The sequence below is a fragment of the Zootoca vivipara genome, chromosome 9 (genome assembly GCF_965207765.1).
Source record: "Zootoca vivipara chromosome 9, rZooViv2.hap1.1, whole genome shotgun sequence".
NCBI lineage: Eukaryota > Metazoa > Chordata > Lepidosauria > Squamata > Lacertidae > Zootoca > Zootoca vivipara.
Window position 1 is genome coordinate 57427792 of NC_142592.1, and position 18569 is coordinate 57446360.

General features: G+C 46.2%; 1 protein-coding gene across 1 annotated transcript in view; it reads left to right on the top strand.

Annotated features, from left to right (window-relative positions):
• DERA (deoxyribose-phosphate aldolase) overlaps positions 1-18569 on the top strand; it is a 46368-nt gene that overhangs the window by 16582 nt on the left and 11217 nt on the right. Inside the window, exons 6-7 of the mRNA XM_035127592.3 lie at positions 1632-1760; positions 17245-17357. Of these exons, the coding sequence (XP_034983483.3) occupies positions 1632-1760; positions 17245-17357 (242 nt within the window). The remainder of the gene's footprint in view (positions 1-1631; positions 1761-17244; positions 17358-18569) is intronic.

The following is an 18569-nucleotide window of genomic DNA, read 5'->3' on the forward strand; positions in this document are numbered from 1 at the left end:
TAGGATCCAAGCTTTGAACACCTAGCCTTTGGATACGGAAGAGTGCAGCCTCCCCCAAAATGACTTTAACAGACTGGAGAACTGGGCCAAAACCAACAAAAAGAATTTCAATGGAGAGACATGTAAGGTTCTGCACTTAGGCAAGAAGAACTGGATGCACAAATACAAGATGGGGGGACACCTGGCTTGCCAGTAGTTCATATGAAATGGATCTAGGGGTCTACTACATAGACCACAAGCTTCACATGAGTCAACAGTGAGTTGAACTCTGGGCACCACAATTTAAGAAAGATGCTGTGACAAGCTGGGATGTGTGCAGAGGAGGGCAACCAAGGGCCTGGAAAACGAGCCTTATGGTTGAAGGAGCTGGGTATGTTTAGCCTGGGGGAAAAAAGAGACTGAGAGGAGATAAGATAGCCTTTTTCAAATATCTTTAGGGCTGTCACAATGGAGCAAGCTGGTTTTCTCCTGCTCTGGAAGCAAGGACACGAGCCAATGGCTTCAAGTTACAAGAAAGAAGATTCCAACTAAACATCAGGGAGAACTCTCTGACAATAAGAGCTGTTTGAAAGTGGAAATGAACTCCTTAGGGTGAACTCTTCTTCCCTGGAGGTTTTCAAGCAGAGGTTGGATGGCCATCTGTCATGGATGATTTAGTTGAGATTCTGGCATGGCCGGGGGGGTTGGACTAGATGACCCTCGGGGTCCCTTCCCACCCTTCAGTTCTATGAGTCTATCTGAATAAAGTTTAATCAACAGAATAGGTGTGTCAGTATAAGAAGGTCTTTAGGAAGTGCCGGAAAGTTAGCAGTGAGGATATCTGTCGGAAGAATATTCCAAGACAGGAGATCAGTGACACTAAACTTAGCTGTTGGGTTTTTCTTTTAGAATGAAGCAGCATTCTTCAATTGAGCTAGAACAGGAATTTAATGCTAAACAAGAGTTATATGTTTAGGTGGGGTTGGCGGTTATTTTAATTTGGCTATAACTGCACACTGTTTATTACTGTTATTCTTATTGTTGTTGTTATTATTGGTTTCTATTGATTTATTGGTTTGTTTGTTGCTCATATAGGATATTTTGTTTTTAAGTGTTCGATGCTTTGTTGTGTTTTTATATATGTTGTAAACTGCCCAAAGTGACTGAGGAAACCCAGCAAGATGGGCAGGATATAAATTTAAAATTATTATTATTATTACTACTGCGATTAAAGGTAAAGGTAAAGGGACCCCTGACCATTAGGTCCAGTCGTGACCGACTCTGGGGTTGCGCGCTCATCTCGCATTATTGGCCGAGGGAGCCAGCGTATAGCTTCCAGGTCATGTGGCCAGCATGACAAAGCCACTTCTGGCGAACCAGAGCAGCACACGGAAACGCCGTTTACCTTCCCTCTGTAGCGGTTCCTATTTATCTACTTGCATTTTGACGTGCTTTCGAACTGCTAGGTTGGCAGGAGCTGGGACCAAGCAACGGGAGCTCCCCCCGTCACAGGGATTCGAACCGCCAACCTTCTGATCAGCAAGCCCTAGGCTCAGTGGTTTAGCCCACAGTGCCACCTGGGTCCCTACTACTGCGATTATTATTATTATTATTATTATTATTATAAATGAATTTTGTTTCCTTTCCGCTAGGTCTCTACGAAGAAATACGTCAGTGTCGTCAGGCCTGTGGAGAAGCTCATATGAAAACTATTTTGGGGACAGGAGAGCTGGGATCGCTTACTAATGTCTACAAAGCAAGCCTTGTAGCCATGATGGCAGGTAACTTCCATTATTTCTTGTTATTATTGCTGTTGTTGTTTAGTCGTGTCCGACTCTTCGTGACCCCATGGACCAGAGCACGCCAGGCACTCCTGTCTTGCACTGCCTCCTGCAGTTTGGTCAAACTCATGTTGGTAGCTTCGAGAACACTGTCCAACCATCTCGTCCTCTGCCGTCCTCTTCTCCTTGTGCCCTCCATCTTTCCCAGCATCAGGGTCTTTTCCAGGGAGCCTTCTCTTCTCATGAGGTGGCCAAAGTATTGGAGCCTCAGCTTCAGGATCTGTCCTTCCAGTGAGCACTCAGGGCTGATTTCCTTCAGAATGGATAGGTTTGATCTTCTTGCAGTCCATGGGACTCCCAAGAGTCTCCTCCAGCACCATAATTCTTCTCATGAGGTGGCCAAAGTATTGGAGCCTCAGCTTCAGGATCTGTCCTTGTTATTATTATTATTATTTAATAAATACAATTGCTAGTTGCTTGTTATCCCCCACCCTGCATCACCTGCACTTTCCTCGGGACCGCGATCTTGTGCGGGTCACGTGACTCGCACAGTTTTTGGCCTGGAAATTTTGGAGTATATGATATAATAAATGGCTGTTGTGACCCGATGTTTTTTGGCAACAAAGCCCACTGCAGCCCAGGTTGTGGGAGGCCTTGTGTGGGGCAGAGTGCACCAAGGCAAGATGAAAGAGAGGCCATATGAAAAGCAGTCAGATCTACTATAACAGGACTAGGGGACACTGCAGGAAAAATTGAACCAAAAAGCTTGAACATCTACGACAGCACGTACAATGGCCCAGATCCCAGGCAGATCCGATGATGTACCTCTCCACCCTCCCCTTTGACTCCTAAAATAAAGGGTGGTATTAAGCTAAGCTTTACCCAGAGTAGCCGTATTAAAATTTATGAGCCTAACTTTGTCACGTTCATTAATTTCAGCGGGTTTACTTTGAATAACTCTTGGCTAAATACCACCCATAGATATTCAGGACCCACCCTATTCTTCTGGTTCCTAATTTTTGAAACTGGTTTTAATGTATTTTTATATTGTTGTAACCCGCACTCAGACCTTACGGTGAAGGGTAGGGAACAAATTCAGAAAATAACCCTTAAGTAGGCAGTTAGCCCTGCAGAATTAGCAGCCTTTCCTACAGAACTTCTGGAACGGGGCTGCTGGTTAATTTAACACTGCGGGGTTCTCAAAATCCTTGTTTTGATTTTTCCTTAAATAAAAATAAGTTCCGAAGTTCATCTCTCCTTTCCACCCTGTTTTGTTTTTTTTAATGCAGTTTCACTGCAGTACAGCAGATGGCTCTGTTGTTAACACTATCCCTCCCCCCCCCTCGGCCCACATTGTTATAACAGCACCGTGGCAGCTTCCCATTTTTAAATACACACAATAGCTTTCATTGATCTACGGCTTTGTTAGCGGCTAAGCATGTTTTCGTTTCCATTTGAATCGAGTGCAATGGCCAAACTCATCAGACCACTCTGTGAAAGCGGAGCGTTTCCTTCTCCTCAGAAATTCTGAGAAACGAGCCCTCCGTTGGAAGGCAGTATGGCGTAATGGTTAGAGTGTTGGACTAGAACCCGGGAGACCAGGTTTCGAATCCCCACTCAGCCATGAAGCTTGCAGGGTGACCTTGGGCCTGTCGCCATCTCTTAGCCTTAACCTCCCTCATGAGCTTTTTGGGAGGATGGAGTGGAATGGGCAGGAAGAGAACAACCACCATGAGGTCCTTGGAAGATAAAAGTGGTATATAAATGTAATTAATAATAATAAGCCAGCACTAATGGAAGGACATTAAAAAGAGGCTGGCTGCTGAATCAGCACCCTGGACAAGGTAAGCCTCTTGTGGAGGTGAAGTCCATAGATCATGTGCTGTGTGAAGAAGAATTACTACTTCTTTCTTTTCTGGCTACACCTGCACCATAAATTTAAAGCCCTGTTAAACCACCTCCTGGCTTCTCTCAAAGCATCCTGGGAACTGTACTGTATTTTGTTTTTTTAAGGGTCCTGAGAGTTGCCAGGAGACCTTTATTTCTCTCACAGGGGTAGCATTCCCAGAGTGGTTTAACGATCAAGCCCTCTTCCCGGGAATCATAGAGTTGGAAGGGACCCCAAAAGTCATCTAGCCCAACCCTCTGCAGTGCAGGAATCTTTTACGTGGGGCTTGAACCCACAACCCTAAGGTTAAGAGCAGGCATCCCCAAACTTCGGCCCTCCAGATGTTTTGGACTACAATTCACATCATCCCTGACCACTGGTCCTCTTAGCTAGGGATCATGGGAATTGTAGGCCACAACATCTGGAGGGCCGCAGTTTGGGGATGCCTGGTTAAGAGTCTCAAGCTCTGCTGACTGAGTTACCTCAGGAACTCTGAGAGTTGTAGCTCTGTGTGTGGAATAGGCAACAACCAAACAAACTTCGGTTCCCAGGATGCTTGGGGGGGCGGAAGCCATGACTGTTTAAAGTGGTAGAATAGTGCTTTAAATGTACGGTGCGAATGTTGCCTCTGTCCTGAACCACTCTATTCAGCTTCACTGGAAGTCCCCAGGTTCTAGTAGCACAAGAGAGGAAGAAAACCTCTCCCAATCCACTTTTATCAATGGCATGCCTCATTTTTATACAGCCTTGAATAAGGCCTGCAGTCTCATGCCAGGCTTCCAGAGTAACTGAGGTTGGGCTGGGAAGGCTGTTTCGCCCTGGATTGCTGTGCAATTTCCAGGAAGGAGGTCTGTTGTTGTTGTTGTTGTTGTTGTTGTTGTTGTTGTTGTTGTTGTTGTTGTTGTTGTTAACATTTGTATGCCACCGTATACCCGCAGGTCTCAGGGCAGTTCACAAGACAAAACGACAGTATAAAAATACAAAATACATAACCAAAATAAAAACAACCCAATAACAACCCCCCCCAAAAAAAAATCCTCCACATTTGAAAAGGGCATTAAAAGGACAGTGCTTTTGCAGCAGCTGCTACTGAGGTCCAACTCTCTTTAGAAAGAAAACTCCCGCATCTCTGTATTTAGACACTTGAGCTGAATTTAAAGCGCAGTTATATAAAACACTTGAAACCCGTTCAGAAAACAAGCAGGCAATGCTTGTGAATAGGAAAGCCAGCAAAATGGGCAGGTCCAAAACCACTGAAAAGGTGCAATGGAAACCAAAGTTAGAGAGCACGCAGTCCGCTTTGTGAAGGGAGGAAAAGACTTGCAGAGTTGGCATCTCTGCGTTTTTTATTATTATTGTTATTTATAGATGCAGCTTTTGATATAGCACCTGAGGCTTTCAGAGCTTCTCTTGTATTGAAAATTGCTTGGGTCAGTGCATGAATTGCTGGCTGCTCAGTCCAATGGAAGAGGTCTTGGATTGTCTCCCCTCCAGAGGCAGTGGTGGGGTCCCTTCCTTTCTCGGGTTCCCGAGCCATCCCCATCGCTCCTGCTGCTTCTTCTTCTGCTGCTGCAGTTGTGTCTGTTTTAATTTGCTGGTGAATAATTTAAAGGGGCCTGTTTATTTTTTAATAAAAGGGAAAGATATAAATTGTCTTGAGTGTGGGTAATGTTACTTACAGCTGCCACCGAACAGATGCTTGGCGTTTTCAAATGGATATTTTAGTCCGCAATCAGTTGCAGGAGAGAAGAACAAACTCCCCCCTTTTTTTTAAATAATGATCACTCCCACCCATTCTTTTAAACTTTACTTTCTGTCAGGATTCCCGTTCCCTCCTATCTCCAGATATATATATACAGTCGTACCTCGGGTTACGACCACCTCGGTTTGCGAACAGTTCGGGTTACGAACTGCGCAAACCCGGAAGTGTTTTCGCCGCGCGCGCAATCGCACGATCTGCGCATGCGCAAAATGGCGGCGCCCATTGCGTTCGGTTTACGAACTATTCGGGTTACGAACTGCGTTCCGGAACGGATCGCGTTCGTAACCCGAGGTATTACTGTATATAAGAGTTGTATTTGATATAAATACTTAATTCCCTTGTGCTAACTTTTTTTTTTAGTGGGCTTTTTTAAATTTTCCTTTCTTTTGAGGGACAGGGGCTGCATGTTAATGCTTATGATGGACTTTTTTAAAAAATATAAAGCTATTTAAATAAGTCTCATTTGTTCTCCGGAGCCCAAACTCTCCCGGACGAAGTCAGCTGGATGTTAGGAGGTGGGGAAAGGTACAAATGAGGGCTGTGTTTTGAAGTCGCAAAAGACTTGATCTGGGCCACTCGTTGATCAAACGGCTCCTGCCTTTCAAAGAACAAGGGCAAGGAGAAGAAGAAGCAGGTGATGCAGAAGAGCCAAGGATCTCCCAGGGCACTTCAGATGCCTTGAGAAAGGCAGGGTGTGGATTCTCTGAAGTGCTCGAGTGAATGTCGTTCCTTCAGTTCAAAAGCAGCCGGGCGGGGGGGGGGGATGGTGGGTTTGAAGAGAGTTGCTTTTTAAATACTTTGAGAACTTGGTTGGGACCCAAGTTTCCTCCTGTAACATCAGCTACCCGGTGGAACACTAGGGTCATCTTTGGTGACCTGGATGCCCTCGCCGCCATCTTGCTTGCCGGATTTCTTTGCCGACCGTTGACATGGAATGGGAAGCCCATTATCGCCGAGGTCGGCGTCACGTATGCAAGAGGGCAGCCTGACCATATAAGACCAGTAAGAACTGGTTTAGGAGGGATCGAACGCTGACTGTTAGAGTGAAGAACAACTCCAGGTGAGGCACAAGGAGCCCTCTGCATGTAAAAGAAAATGGGCTGAGTCTACGTTTTCAAGGACTGTGGTTGGATGAAGACATAGTGAGGTGATAGGCTGGCAGAAGGGAGTTGGCCAGAGGACAAACAGCCGAGGTGACATTTATTTTTCCTGTAGAGAGTGTGTTGCGATGGAAAGTTCTCTCAGGCTCTTTGGACTCTGTCCTGCAATGCATTGCTGAACAAAGCCTGGCCTTCTGGGAACTTGGCGTGGACAGGGCCAGTGCTAGGGTTTTTTGTGCCCTAGGCAAGATCACCTTCTGGTGCCCCCCCCGGGCGTCTGCCTCCTCCCTGCGGGCCTGGCCCAGCCTTCACCCCCTTCCCTTCCCAGCGCCCCTCCCGCTTACCTGCGACGTCGATGGCTGGGTTCCTCTGGCCGCCCTCGGGCTTCAGCCACGGACCCCCGGGCGCAACAGCAGCTGCTCCCACCTGCCCGAGAAGTAGAGCACAGCAACGGCGTCTGGAGCCAAAGGCTCGGCTCTGGCGCGTGCGCCGCGGGAAGGGGCTACTCTTGCCCCACTGGCCTCCACACGCTGCTGCCCTCGGCACTCCGGGTATGCCTGGGCTGCACCAGTGCCACTGCTACCGCTCGCCCTGGACGCGGGTAAGTGGCATTGGGGCGCAGCAGCCGCACGGCAGAGCAAGTGCTGCGAAGCCAGCAGCGCTCCCCATCGTGCCAGCGCCCCCTCCATTTTGGCACCCTAGGCAACTGCCTAGTTCGCCTTAATGGATGCGCCGGCCCTGGGCGTGGGCATCCGTACTCGAAAGCCCAAGGGGAATTTCCCCCACACCTTCCCTCCGCTGCTGTTTCCCCCGATTTTGATTTATTGTTTGTTTGTCCATATTTGTTGGTTTTTATGTTTCTTTGTTTTTATTGCCTTGTTGTAAACCACCCTGGGAGTTGTCTGTTGTTTTTAGCGAAGGGCTGGCATAACATTATTTAAAATCAACTTGAAGCCAGGAATGCTAAATGCAGCTTCCCTCCTGTGTTTACAGCGATCACTCAGCAGTGCTCTGATTTTGTGTGTGGTGATTGTGCTCCAGCAGAACTGCCTGTGGTAGTTTCTATATGCAACACAGACACAGAAGGGGGAGGTGGTAGATGGAAGAGTGGTGGGAACCGCCTGCTCAAAAGCGCCCCAGGGAGGGCACAGAATTAGAAGACTTGGGTCCTGGATCCTGGCGGTGGGACACTAAAGGGCAGTCTGCAGAAGGAAGGAGCTGGGAGGTGCTGGAAGCAGGGCTTTGAGCGATCAAGGGGGGTCAGGACAGGGTCAGAGGCTGAGAGTCACAGTGCGAACACAGACTCAAAATAGAGACAAGTCAGATTGACCCAACTACACAGTAGCACCAGCACCAGCAGCAGAACAGTCCAAGTCCTGCCCCCTCAATCGAGGAAAGTCCTGCACATTGCGGAGCAATAGGCCAGACAGGCCCAGAGGAGGAGCTCGCCTGCTCGATGCAGCCTTTGTCTGCTTGGGAGGGATCCAAAGTGATCAGCTAGAAGGGGAGGGTGGAGCTAGTGGTCAGTTTCAGCGGTATCAAAAAGGTAAAGGGACGCGGGTGGCGCTGTGGTCTAAACCACTGAGCCTCTTGGATCGGAAGGTTGGAGGTTCGAATCTACACGACGGGGTGAGCTCTCGTTGCTCTGTCCCAGCTCCCGCCAACCTAGCAGTTTGAAAGCATGCCAGTGCAAGTAGATAAATACAGTGGTACCTCTACTTATGAATTTAATGCGTTCCGAATGCACATTCGTAAGTCGAAAAAAATTGTAAGTCAAATCCCATAGGAATGCATTGGGAGAAAAAAATCGTAAGTAGAAAGAATCCTGTCTAAACCGCATCCAAGATGGCGGACGGAGCTCCGTTCGTAAGTAGAAACATTCGTAAGTAGAGTTTTTCGTAAGTAGAAGTACCACTGTAGGTGGGAAGGTAAACTGTGTTTCCATGCGCTGCTCTGGTTTCCATCACGGTGTTCCGTTGCGCCAGGAGCGGTTTAGTCATGCTGGCCACATGACCCGTAAAGCTTGTCTGTGGACAAACACCGGCTCCCCCAGCCTGAAGCGAGATGAGCACCGCAACCCCATAGTCGCCTTTGACTGGACTTAACCATCCAGGGGTCCTTTACCTTTTACCTTTTCAGCGGCATCTTAGCTGGAGTATGGCGAACCAGAGTGTTGTTATTTTCTGTTGATAAAGAGCTAATTGCATTAGATCTACTTAAGAACCACTGAAATCGATTCCTTATAGATATGGGGGTAGATACCGAAATGTGCATGGACACAGTCCCCCTGCCTCTCCCACCCACCTTTTCATGCTCCCCCTCCCGCATTATGGAAAGAAAGCTCTTTTGGGCAAGCACTTGTCCCACGATATCCGATTCTGTAGAATGCCCTGTATGCTTGTAGAAATGGATAGCTAACAAGGACATACATTTGCTTTTGTAAATTTCATCACTTATATCCCTTGCAAATATTTTTTAATGTCTTGGGTGCAGACTTTGTGTGTGTGGGTTGTGTTGTTGTTGTTTTTTGACACAGTCAAGGCATTTATACTTAAAGCCTAAAGGTTTCAAAGCAAAGATAACTTCTGCCTTCCTTCAAGGCATGAACTTTTATTGCAATTCGAGTGCTTTTTATCAGAAACCATTGAAAAATACACTCAAGTTGACATTGAAGTGTGGTGATCTTGGTTGCGTGTGTGCGGGTTTTTTTATAAAAAAAAAATCTGCCTTTTTTAAAAAAAAGTTGTTTAAAATTCATAGCACTTTCAGAGCCTGATAAAGGAGCCTAATTTCCCGGCTTGCTTTGTTCAGTGTAATATATTTTTTTCTAAATCCATTTTAAGCAGCTCATTTTTTCCATTTCAGCAACTTTCCTCCAAGTTTGGTAGACAATAGGCTTTTATTAATAAAATTACTTAACAACTTACTGCTGACACTGGAAAGCATCAAAGTTAAATCGAGTTGCTGGAAATGTTCCGTAGCTCCGTGCAATATAAGTTGAAGGGAATCGTCTGGGAACATCCAGCATTGTTGCTTTGTTGAAGCTGAGCTGGTATGGACTCGATTGGGAGAGACTGCCAGAGAGCCCCATGTAAGTTCCTCAGAGCTATTCAAGGAAGGCTAGGTTATGAGCAAATGAATACATTTGGAAGATGGGCTTAAAAATAAAAAGTTGTGCAATGCAGTGTACCATATACACCAAATCTTAGAAACATTACAAGTTGCTTTGTCAGATCACTGATCCATCTAGATTAGCACTGTCGGCACCTGCGCTGATTAGGAGTGGCTCTCCAGGATTTTCAGCCAGGACATTCCTGGTCTCACCTGGAAATGCCAGGGATTGAACCAAGGACCTTTTGGGTTCAAAGCAGATGTACTGTCAATGAGCTACAGCCCTTTCGACGACTGTCCCAGCCATGGTGGGTAGTCAGTGTTGGCCCTATCATGAGGTTAAGTGAGGTGTCTATCTTAGGGTAAAGGTAAAGGTAAAGGGGCCCCTGACCATCAGGTCCGGTTGTGTCAGAATGTGGGGTTGCGGTGCTCATCTCAGTCAATAGGCCAAGGGAGCCAGCGTCTGTCCGCAGACAGCTTCCAAGTCATGTGGCCAGCATGACAAAGCTGCTTCTGGCGAACCGGAGCAGCACACGGAAACGCCGTTTACCTTTCTGCCGGAACAGTCCCTATTTATCTACTTGCACTTTTTTGATGTGCTTTCGAACTGCTAGGTGGGCAGGAGCTGGGACCGAGCAACGGGAGCTCACCCCGTTGCAGGGATTCGAACTGCCAACCTTCTGATCAGCAAGCCCTAGACTCTGTTGTTTAACCCACAGCACCACCTGGGTCCCTATCTTAGGGTAAGACCATACAAGTAATCTGACCCTGGCTATATGTCAGGAAGATTTTGGGCATCACTTGGCAGGACAGAGTCTCAAACAAAGATGGGTTCTCCCAGCACGATCACAATGCTGTCTCAGCAGCGTCTACGCTGGCTTCGTCATGTCCACAGAATGGACGAGGGCAGGATCCCCAAGGACGTGCTCTATGGGGAGCTGGCTTCAGGCACCAGGCCCGTTGGCAGACCAACTCTGCGTAATAAAGATGTATTCAGATGTGTCATGAAGATTGGCGACAGTAACTCCGCCATGTGGGAATCCCTTGCAGATGACCTCAGACTGCCTGGAGACAGACAGTCAAGGTTGTGTATCCACAGCAGTGACCAGAGGAGGAATGACGGCTGGGAGGAGAGCAGAGAGAAGAAATACCCTGGTGCATCTGCTGCAGCACATCCAGACACCATCTCCCCCAGCTGCAACAAAACATGTCTCTCCCGTATCTGTCTCTACAGCCACAGCAGGCATTGAAACTCTCCAACTGTTTGACTTCACCCCTGATGCCACACTCTTCCATTGTCTCTTGAGACGGACGGATGCCAACAAATGAAAATGTCTCTTCCCCCAGGCCTCTGAAGTGTAAGATTCCCGCCCGCCACTCCCTGCTGATATTGCTGTTGTGTTTTTCTGTTTCATTATGGTGTTTTGTATCGTTTTATTAATATTTTAAGTGACGTTTCTTGCTCTGTTGCTGCATATACTATATTTTAGTTAGCTGCCCTGAGCTCCCTTTAGGAGAATGAATGGTGTGTGTGTGTCTGTGTGTATGATATACGTGTTTATGCATCCTCCCCGCCAGATTTATTTAACGAAAGGGAGGGAGAAAAATGCATTAACTCAATAGGATCAACACCTTTCAGCAAATGCTTACCACTGGATCCCTCCTCGGTTCGTTGGGTTTAAAGGCCTCATATCTTTGGCCTTTGGGGAAGACGAGGCAGACAGCAAAGTGGCTAATGTTTCATTTAAAAAAAATGTTCCGAATTAAAATAGTCAATGCCAGTTCTGTGCAAGCTCAGGAGTACCATGTACCTTGACCCATGAGGGTGTGTCTGTGCATGGGGGGGGGGAGTGTTTGCTGTCCCAGGTCAGCCAACAAAACGTATCGGGCCGGCCTTGCTTGGGTTGAAACACCATTGAGGAATCTCCAACCTGCATACCTCAGGACCATGCCAGACTACCCCATTGGACCCAAGAGGCCATTTCAGCCAAGTCAGGGCAGCCTGCCCCTACACTTGGCATCGTATATGATCTCAGGTGTGGGGCAGTTTAAAATGCAGTTGGGCTGAAAGGGTGGGGGGTTTGCAGGCCCTGCTGGTTAGCGGAGCCTGCAAAGCCCCGTACGAAGTGCTGTGCAAGGGGCTTTGAAACCGCAATCAGCCTTAAGAACCTAAGAAGGACCCCGCTGGATTCAACATCCTCACAGTGGCCAACTGGCTGCCAGCGGAAAGTCTTGCAAGCAGGACGTGAGCGCAGCAGCCCTTGTGCTGGCTTTCTTGCGAGACTTGATTCACATAGGTTGGGGGGATATAAGATCCCCAACAGGATCCCCACCCCTTACGCTCATGGGTGGAGGGAGGAGTGTGTTGCTTTTGGTTAACACTCTGTCGCAGGGCCATCCAATTTGGACTTTCATTAGTGCGGTTGAAAGGATTGCAGGGGAAACTGTGATACAAAAGATTATGCATCAGCCAGATTGCTCTGCATTATTTTAAATTGCAGACTGTGTCCTCATTCTTTATTAAGCGTAAAGTAACTTTAAGGAGTCTGAGGTTATCAGGAGATAATCACGTCCCCGGGGTTTTTATGGCACTTTGAAACGTAAAGATTGTGATTACTCTGTGATTGCTATGCTGCTTATTATTCTTTACTGCTTAATAATGGGACCATAATATTGTTTTTGGATATAGCGAGCTGAAAACCACTCTCCCAGTTTTAATCATGTAAATGGTTACCGTTTTTACAAATGCAAAAGGCTTTTTTTGGCCATTGTTTGAACTGAGCGGAATAATAATAATAATAATAATAATAATGATTTATTTATATCCCGCCCATCTCGGTTCAAAAACCCAGGTTCAGGGCAGCTAACAACAAATTTTAAACACCTAATTGTAATACAACATAAAAGCAGCATAAAATACAGTATAAAAGCATGAATAAGAATAAAATTCAAATTCAAGAATCAATTTGGGGAAGATCCATCCAATAAACATTAGATAGTCACCAGGGCTAGCTGGCTAAATTGGTCCTACTTGGGCCAGCGAGGAGGCCAGGGGAGAATTAGCTGTGGGGTCCCAGAGCGGGTAATCTTCATAAAAAAGGGGGAGGGGGGGAAGAGAAGGGAAATAAAAGATCAGGCTGAGTTCAAATTAAAGGCCAGGCGGAATAGCTCTGTCTTACAGGCCCCGGCGGAAGGAGGTTAAATCCTGTAGGGCCCTAGTCTCATGGGACAGAGCATTCCACCAGGTCGGAGCCATCACCGAAAAGAAATAGGGATGAGTTCACATTGTAGTCTTCCTTCTCTTTCTAGACGTAGGCCAGGGAGGATTTAAAAGAAACCACAAAAACACGTGGGCCAGAATGACTTTTCCAAAAGGTGGTGTGTATTTTCCTTCTGCTTGCTCCCCAATTTCTCTTATACTAGCAAACCCACCCTGGGGGATTTATATTTTCTCACCCAAGATGGTTGGATTCATCAGCTGGAACTTAAATACTTCCAAAACTGCATCCTTAAACTGCATCCTGACCTTCTTTGGCCTGGCCTGCTTCTCCTTCATTTCTTGTTACAATTTGTGCACCCAGATGTTGATCCAGTGTATGTGGCAGCTGTGAAAAAGATAAAAGTATATGTGTCTGGGATCAGTATGAAAGGAAAACTGCTGATAACCGTAATGGCAATATACAAATCTATGGTGCGACCATGTTTGGAATACTCTGTGCAGTTCCAGTTGCCTCGCCTCAGAAATGATATCGTAGAGTTGGGAAACGTTCAGAAACGTGCAGCTAAACTGTTCAGGAGTGACTCTCCTATGAGGTTTCCCCCTCTCTCGTAACACTAGAACTTGTGGACGTCCAACAAAGCTGGATGTTGGGGTTCAGCACAGAGAAAGGTGAAGTACTCCTTCATGTAAAGGTAAAGGGACCCCTGACCGTTAGGTCCAGTCATGACCGACTCTGGGGTTGCACGTTCATCTCGCGTTATTGGTCAAGGGAGCCGGTGTACAGCTTCCGGGTCATGTGGCCAGCATGACAAAGCCGCTTCTGTCGAACCAGAGCAGCACACGGAAGCGCCGTTTACCTTCCCCGCTGGAGCAGTACCTATTTATCTACTTGCACTTTGACGTGCTTTCGAACTTCTAGGTTGGCAGGAGTTGGGCCCAAGCAACGGGAGCTCACCCCGTCGCGGGGATTCGAACCGCCAACCTTCTGATCGGCAAGTCCTAGGCTCTGTGGTTTAACCCACCGCGCCACCCATGTCCCCACTCCTTCATGTAGCACATAGTTAGACTATGGAATCTTCTCCAGGAGGTAGTGATGGCCACCAACTTGGATTTCTTCAGAGAAGGATTAGTAATGGCTGCTAACCCTGATGACTGTGTTCTTCACCAGCTGTTGGAGGCAACATGCCTTTGAATACCATTTGCTGGGAATCGCAGGAGGACAGAGTGGAAGATTGGAAATTCCCTGATGCTGAGACAAACCCATTAGTTCATCTAGCTCTACAGTGGCTCTCCCTATTGAAGTGCAGAGTGTTTGAGGACCGGGACGTTCGCAGGGAAACCAAAACACTTGTTTACAAAGCTATTGTACTACCAATCTTACTGTTATGCTTGTGAAACATGGACAACTGGGAAACACTGGCCTGCAGGCGCTCCAGTTGGAGAACAGCCTTTACCTAAGGTGTCATGGGCTTTGAAGACATTTGCACTCAGGACAAGAGGGAGAAATGCGCTAAGAGGAAGGCACATTTGGCAAACCCTCACCGTGATCAACTCCTGCCCGGAAACTTATGTACCCACTGTGGAAGGACGTGTGGATCCAGAATTGGCCTCCACAGTCACTTAGGGATTTACTTTTAAAATCATGTTTATGGAAGATAATCTTACTTGGCTATGAGTGATTGCCAAAGAAGAAGACAGTGGCCTGCAGAGGCTGTCTGGGATTTCAATCAAGGTTCTCCAGTAGCCCTACCTGGAGATGCTAGGCGTTTAACTTGGGACCTTCTGCATGCAAAGCAGAAGATGCTGGATCACAGAAGAACGCCCCTTCCATACTGCCGTGGAATCAGATTCTCAACCTTTTCTCTTTTCCTAAACTTTGCCCTTTATATTACCACTCTTAAAAAAGAGAGGCACTGACAGCTGAACAATATGACCAGAAATACGTTATTTATAAAGCTAGTGTGAATTATGTTTAATGGCCTCCATTTTAAAGCAAGCTATTTGCTTCTCTCTCTCCTCCCCCCCCCCTCCGCCTTTTTCCAAAGTCTCTGTTTTCATTAGTGGAATATAAAATGTTAATAATACCTTTATACTGTAGTGCTCAGGAGCAACATTTATCTTCCATGTTCTTTATGGAATCCTGCTAGCAAACTCTCACTCGTATCATAAATAGAATTTGTTCCACGAAATAAAAAAATATGTATTGTTTTCTTTGTTAGAAGATGCTGCTAAATTGGCTGTATGTTTGATAATCACATCTCAAGCTGATTATTCTGCTAATAGCCTTAAGATATTATTATTTTTTTAAAAAAATAAAAATAAGTGCATCACTATAGTCCTAATACTAGTATTTTTTTGAAAAAAATCCCTTCTTGTTTCTGCAAAGTCTGAATGAGATTTTCAGAATTGAATAATAATTTGATCCGTTAATCTTTTGAAGCTAGTAATTTTATTTTCCCTTCTTTGCAGTCTCCAAGGCTCGCAAATGAATAGAGCTTCATTACTGGAGCCTGCGTTTAATAACCATTATCCATTATCTTGTAATTAAGACTCCCTGTAACGAATCATGAGGACAATGCAAAAATACATAGTACATTTCTTTAATGAACTGGAAAATGTTCATCTTGTTCTATTTAGTAATGAGTTGCTGAATAGTCGTTAAATCCACTGGAGAATGGAGCGAGATGGATTTTGAAGACTATCTTTGAGTTTGTGGTTAATCTATTAGAATTAAAATTTCATCTTCTATTTTTATCAACAGCCGATTAGAAGGCCTTCTGTTTGACCAAATTGATTAGGGGACCCTACACAAGGGCAGATGTTGTTTAATGAAAGTTTTTAATGAAACTGTACCATAGAGGTTTCTAATTACCAGACTTATAAAAGCTTTGACTTACCTTACCCTGCAAGGAGGAGGGGTGGTAGTGGTGGTGGTGGGAGTATTGTGCTAAAGGGCTTAAACGCCACAATTAAATGAAATACAGGGAAAAGTAGGATTTGGTGCGAGGAAGTTTGGCTTGCTTGTCTGAAGAAGAGGTCATCAATTAAAGAGAGAGCTCAGCAAGAGGCAGTAGTTTGGTGGTATATGTCAGTGGTCCTCAACCTTGGGCCTCCAGATGTTTTTGGCCTACAACTCTCATGATCCCTAGCTAGCAGGACCAGTGGTCAGGGATGATGGGAATTGTAGTCTCAAAACATCTGGAGGCCCAAGGTTGAGGACCACTGGTATATGGCACCCAACTGAAGGCTGTTAGTTTGACCTTCCCTTCATTCACTGCTAGCCGGCATGGCCCAATGGTCAGGGATGATGGTAGCCCAAAACATCTGGAGGGCACCTGCTTGGGGAATGCTTCTTTTAAGTGCAGACACCAAATATTGAATCTCAGGCCTTCTGCATGCAGAAAGTGTCCTTCGTCACTGAACCAGAGTCTCATCTGGACCTTTGGAATAGGTTGACCAAGTAATAAGGCAGCTTCCTATGTTCTTCTTTTGAAACTCATTTCTGACACTGTGTCGTTATGCTACCCAAGAAGGAAATACTACTGGAAAAAATTGCAGGAACCCAAAGGTTTTCAGAATTAAAAATAAAAAAGTGTTTAGGAAAAATATATATCCTGAAATTGGGATTGGGAACCCCAAAACAGCCCTGAAGGATTGCCAGGGGCCGGGGTGGAATGGAGTATCCTGAAAAAGGTGTGGGTGGCTGGCTGGGATCTTGAACAGGAGCGCTCCACAGCGAACAATTTAAGGACGTAAGACAAGTCTGCTGGATGAGACCAATGGCCCATCTAGTCCAGCATCCTGTTCTCACAAGCAGGAACATTCTCCCCTCCCAATTCCTACTTCTTTCTTTTTCTGGTTTGTTAAGGTGTTACATTCAGATGACGAATGTAAAGCTTATTGTACATGGAGTTCTCGCTTTCCGAACACAGTGCGTTCCCAGGAAATCGTTTGTTAGGTCAGCGTTTGCACAATGAGCTGACGATTTCCACCATTTCCTATGGGGACATTTCTAATCTGTGGTCTCCCACCATGGTTTCATCTGAAAAATGGCTGCAGCCAACCAGCAAAAGAGAGAAAACTGATTTGTCCAATCTCTCCTGCTCTCTGACTTGCCTGATCCCTCTCACTGCTCCCTCTCTCCGTGGTTCCTGCCTGAAAATGGCTGCTGCCGACCAGCTAACAAGTACGGAAGTGGGCAAACTCCGGCTGTTCAGATATCTGAATCATCTGCGTGAGCAGCAAAGTTTGAGCGTAATTATTTATGTTTGGATAACTGAATTTTCAGCTAACGAGCATTCTGATAGCGGGATCTGCACATACTAAGAACCAGAATGATAATTTTGCTGACACATCTGTTTATTACCTTTCTATTATTATTATTATTATTCTCACCCTTGCAGGTTCTGATTTTATCAAGACTTCCACAGGAAAAGAAACAGTTAATGCTACCTTTCCCGTTGGGCTCGTCATGGTGAGAGCTATTAGAGACTTCTTCTGGAAAACTGGCTATAAGGTAACTTCGTACCATCTCCATCTTTTCATTGTAGACTGCGTTCTCGAAAGCAATGTTGGTGTGATGCACAGGCTTTGGACCATGGGTGGGGAATCATTGTAATTCTTATACATTAATTATTATAATTATTATTGTTGCCACCCATCTGACTGGGTTGCCCCAGCCACTCTGGGCGGCTTCCAACAATTGTTGTTTAGTCGTTTAGTCGTGTCCGACTCTTCGTGACCCCATGGACCATAGCACGGCAGGCACTCCTGTCTTCCACTGCCTCCCGCAGTTTGGTCAAACTCATGTTCGTAGCTTCGAGAACACTGTCCAACCATCTCATCCTCTGTCGTCCCCTTCTCCTTGTGCCCTCAATCTTTCCCAACATCAGGGTCTTTTCCAAGGATTCTTCTCTTCTTATGAGGTGGCCAAAGTATTGGAGCCTCAGCTTCACGATCTGTCCTTCCAGTGAGCACTCAGGGCTGATTTCCTCAAGAATGGATAGGTTTGATCTTCTCGCAGTCCATGGGACTCTCAAGAGTCTCCTCCAGCACCATAATTCAAAAGCATCAATTCTTCAGCGATCAGCCTTCTTTATGGCCCAGCTCTCACTTCCATACATCACTACTGGGAAAACCATAGCTTTAACTATACGGACCTTTGTTGGCAAGGTGATGTCTCTGCTTTTTAAGATGCTGTCTAGGTTTGTCATTGCTTTTCTCCCAAGAAGCAGACGTCTTTTAATTTCGTGACTGCTGTCACCATCTGCAGTGATCAAGGAGCCCAACAATAAGCACACCAAAACATCGAATATGAAAAGCTTCCCTGTTGCCCTCCAGACTTCGTTGGACTCCAAGTCCCATGAGCCCAAACCTGCATGGCTAGCAGTCGGGAATTATGAGAGTTGTGATCTAGCAAGATTTAGAAGGCCACAGGTTCCTCTATCCATGCTTTAGGGTCTCTGAACTGCCAGACCTATTTATTAACTACCTACATTTTTATCCTGCCGCTCCACCAAAGTGCCATAAACCGTTTCTCCCCCCCCCCCCCGCCCACCCATTGTTTTCCTCATGACAACCCTATAAGCAAGGTGAGACTGAAAGATGGTGACTAGACCCTGGTCACCCAAGTGAGCTTCCTGGCAGAGTGGGGGATTTGAACTGGTGTCTCCTCAGAGCCAGTGTGGTGTAGTGGTTAAGAGCGGTGGACTCGTAATCTGGTGAACCG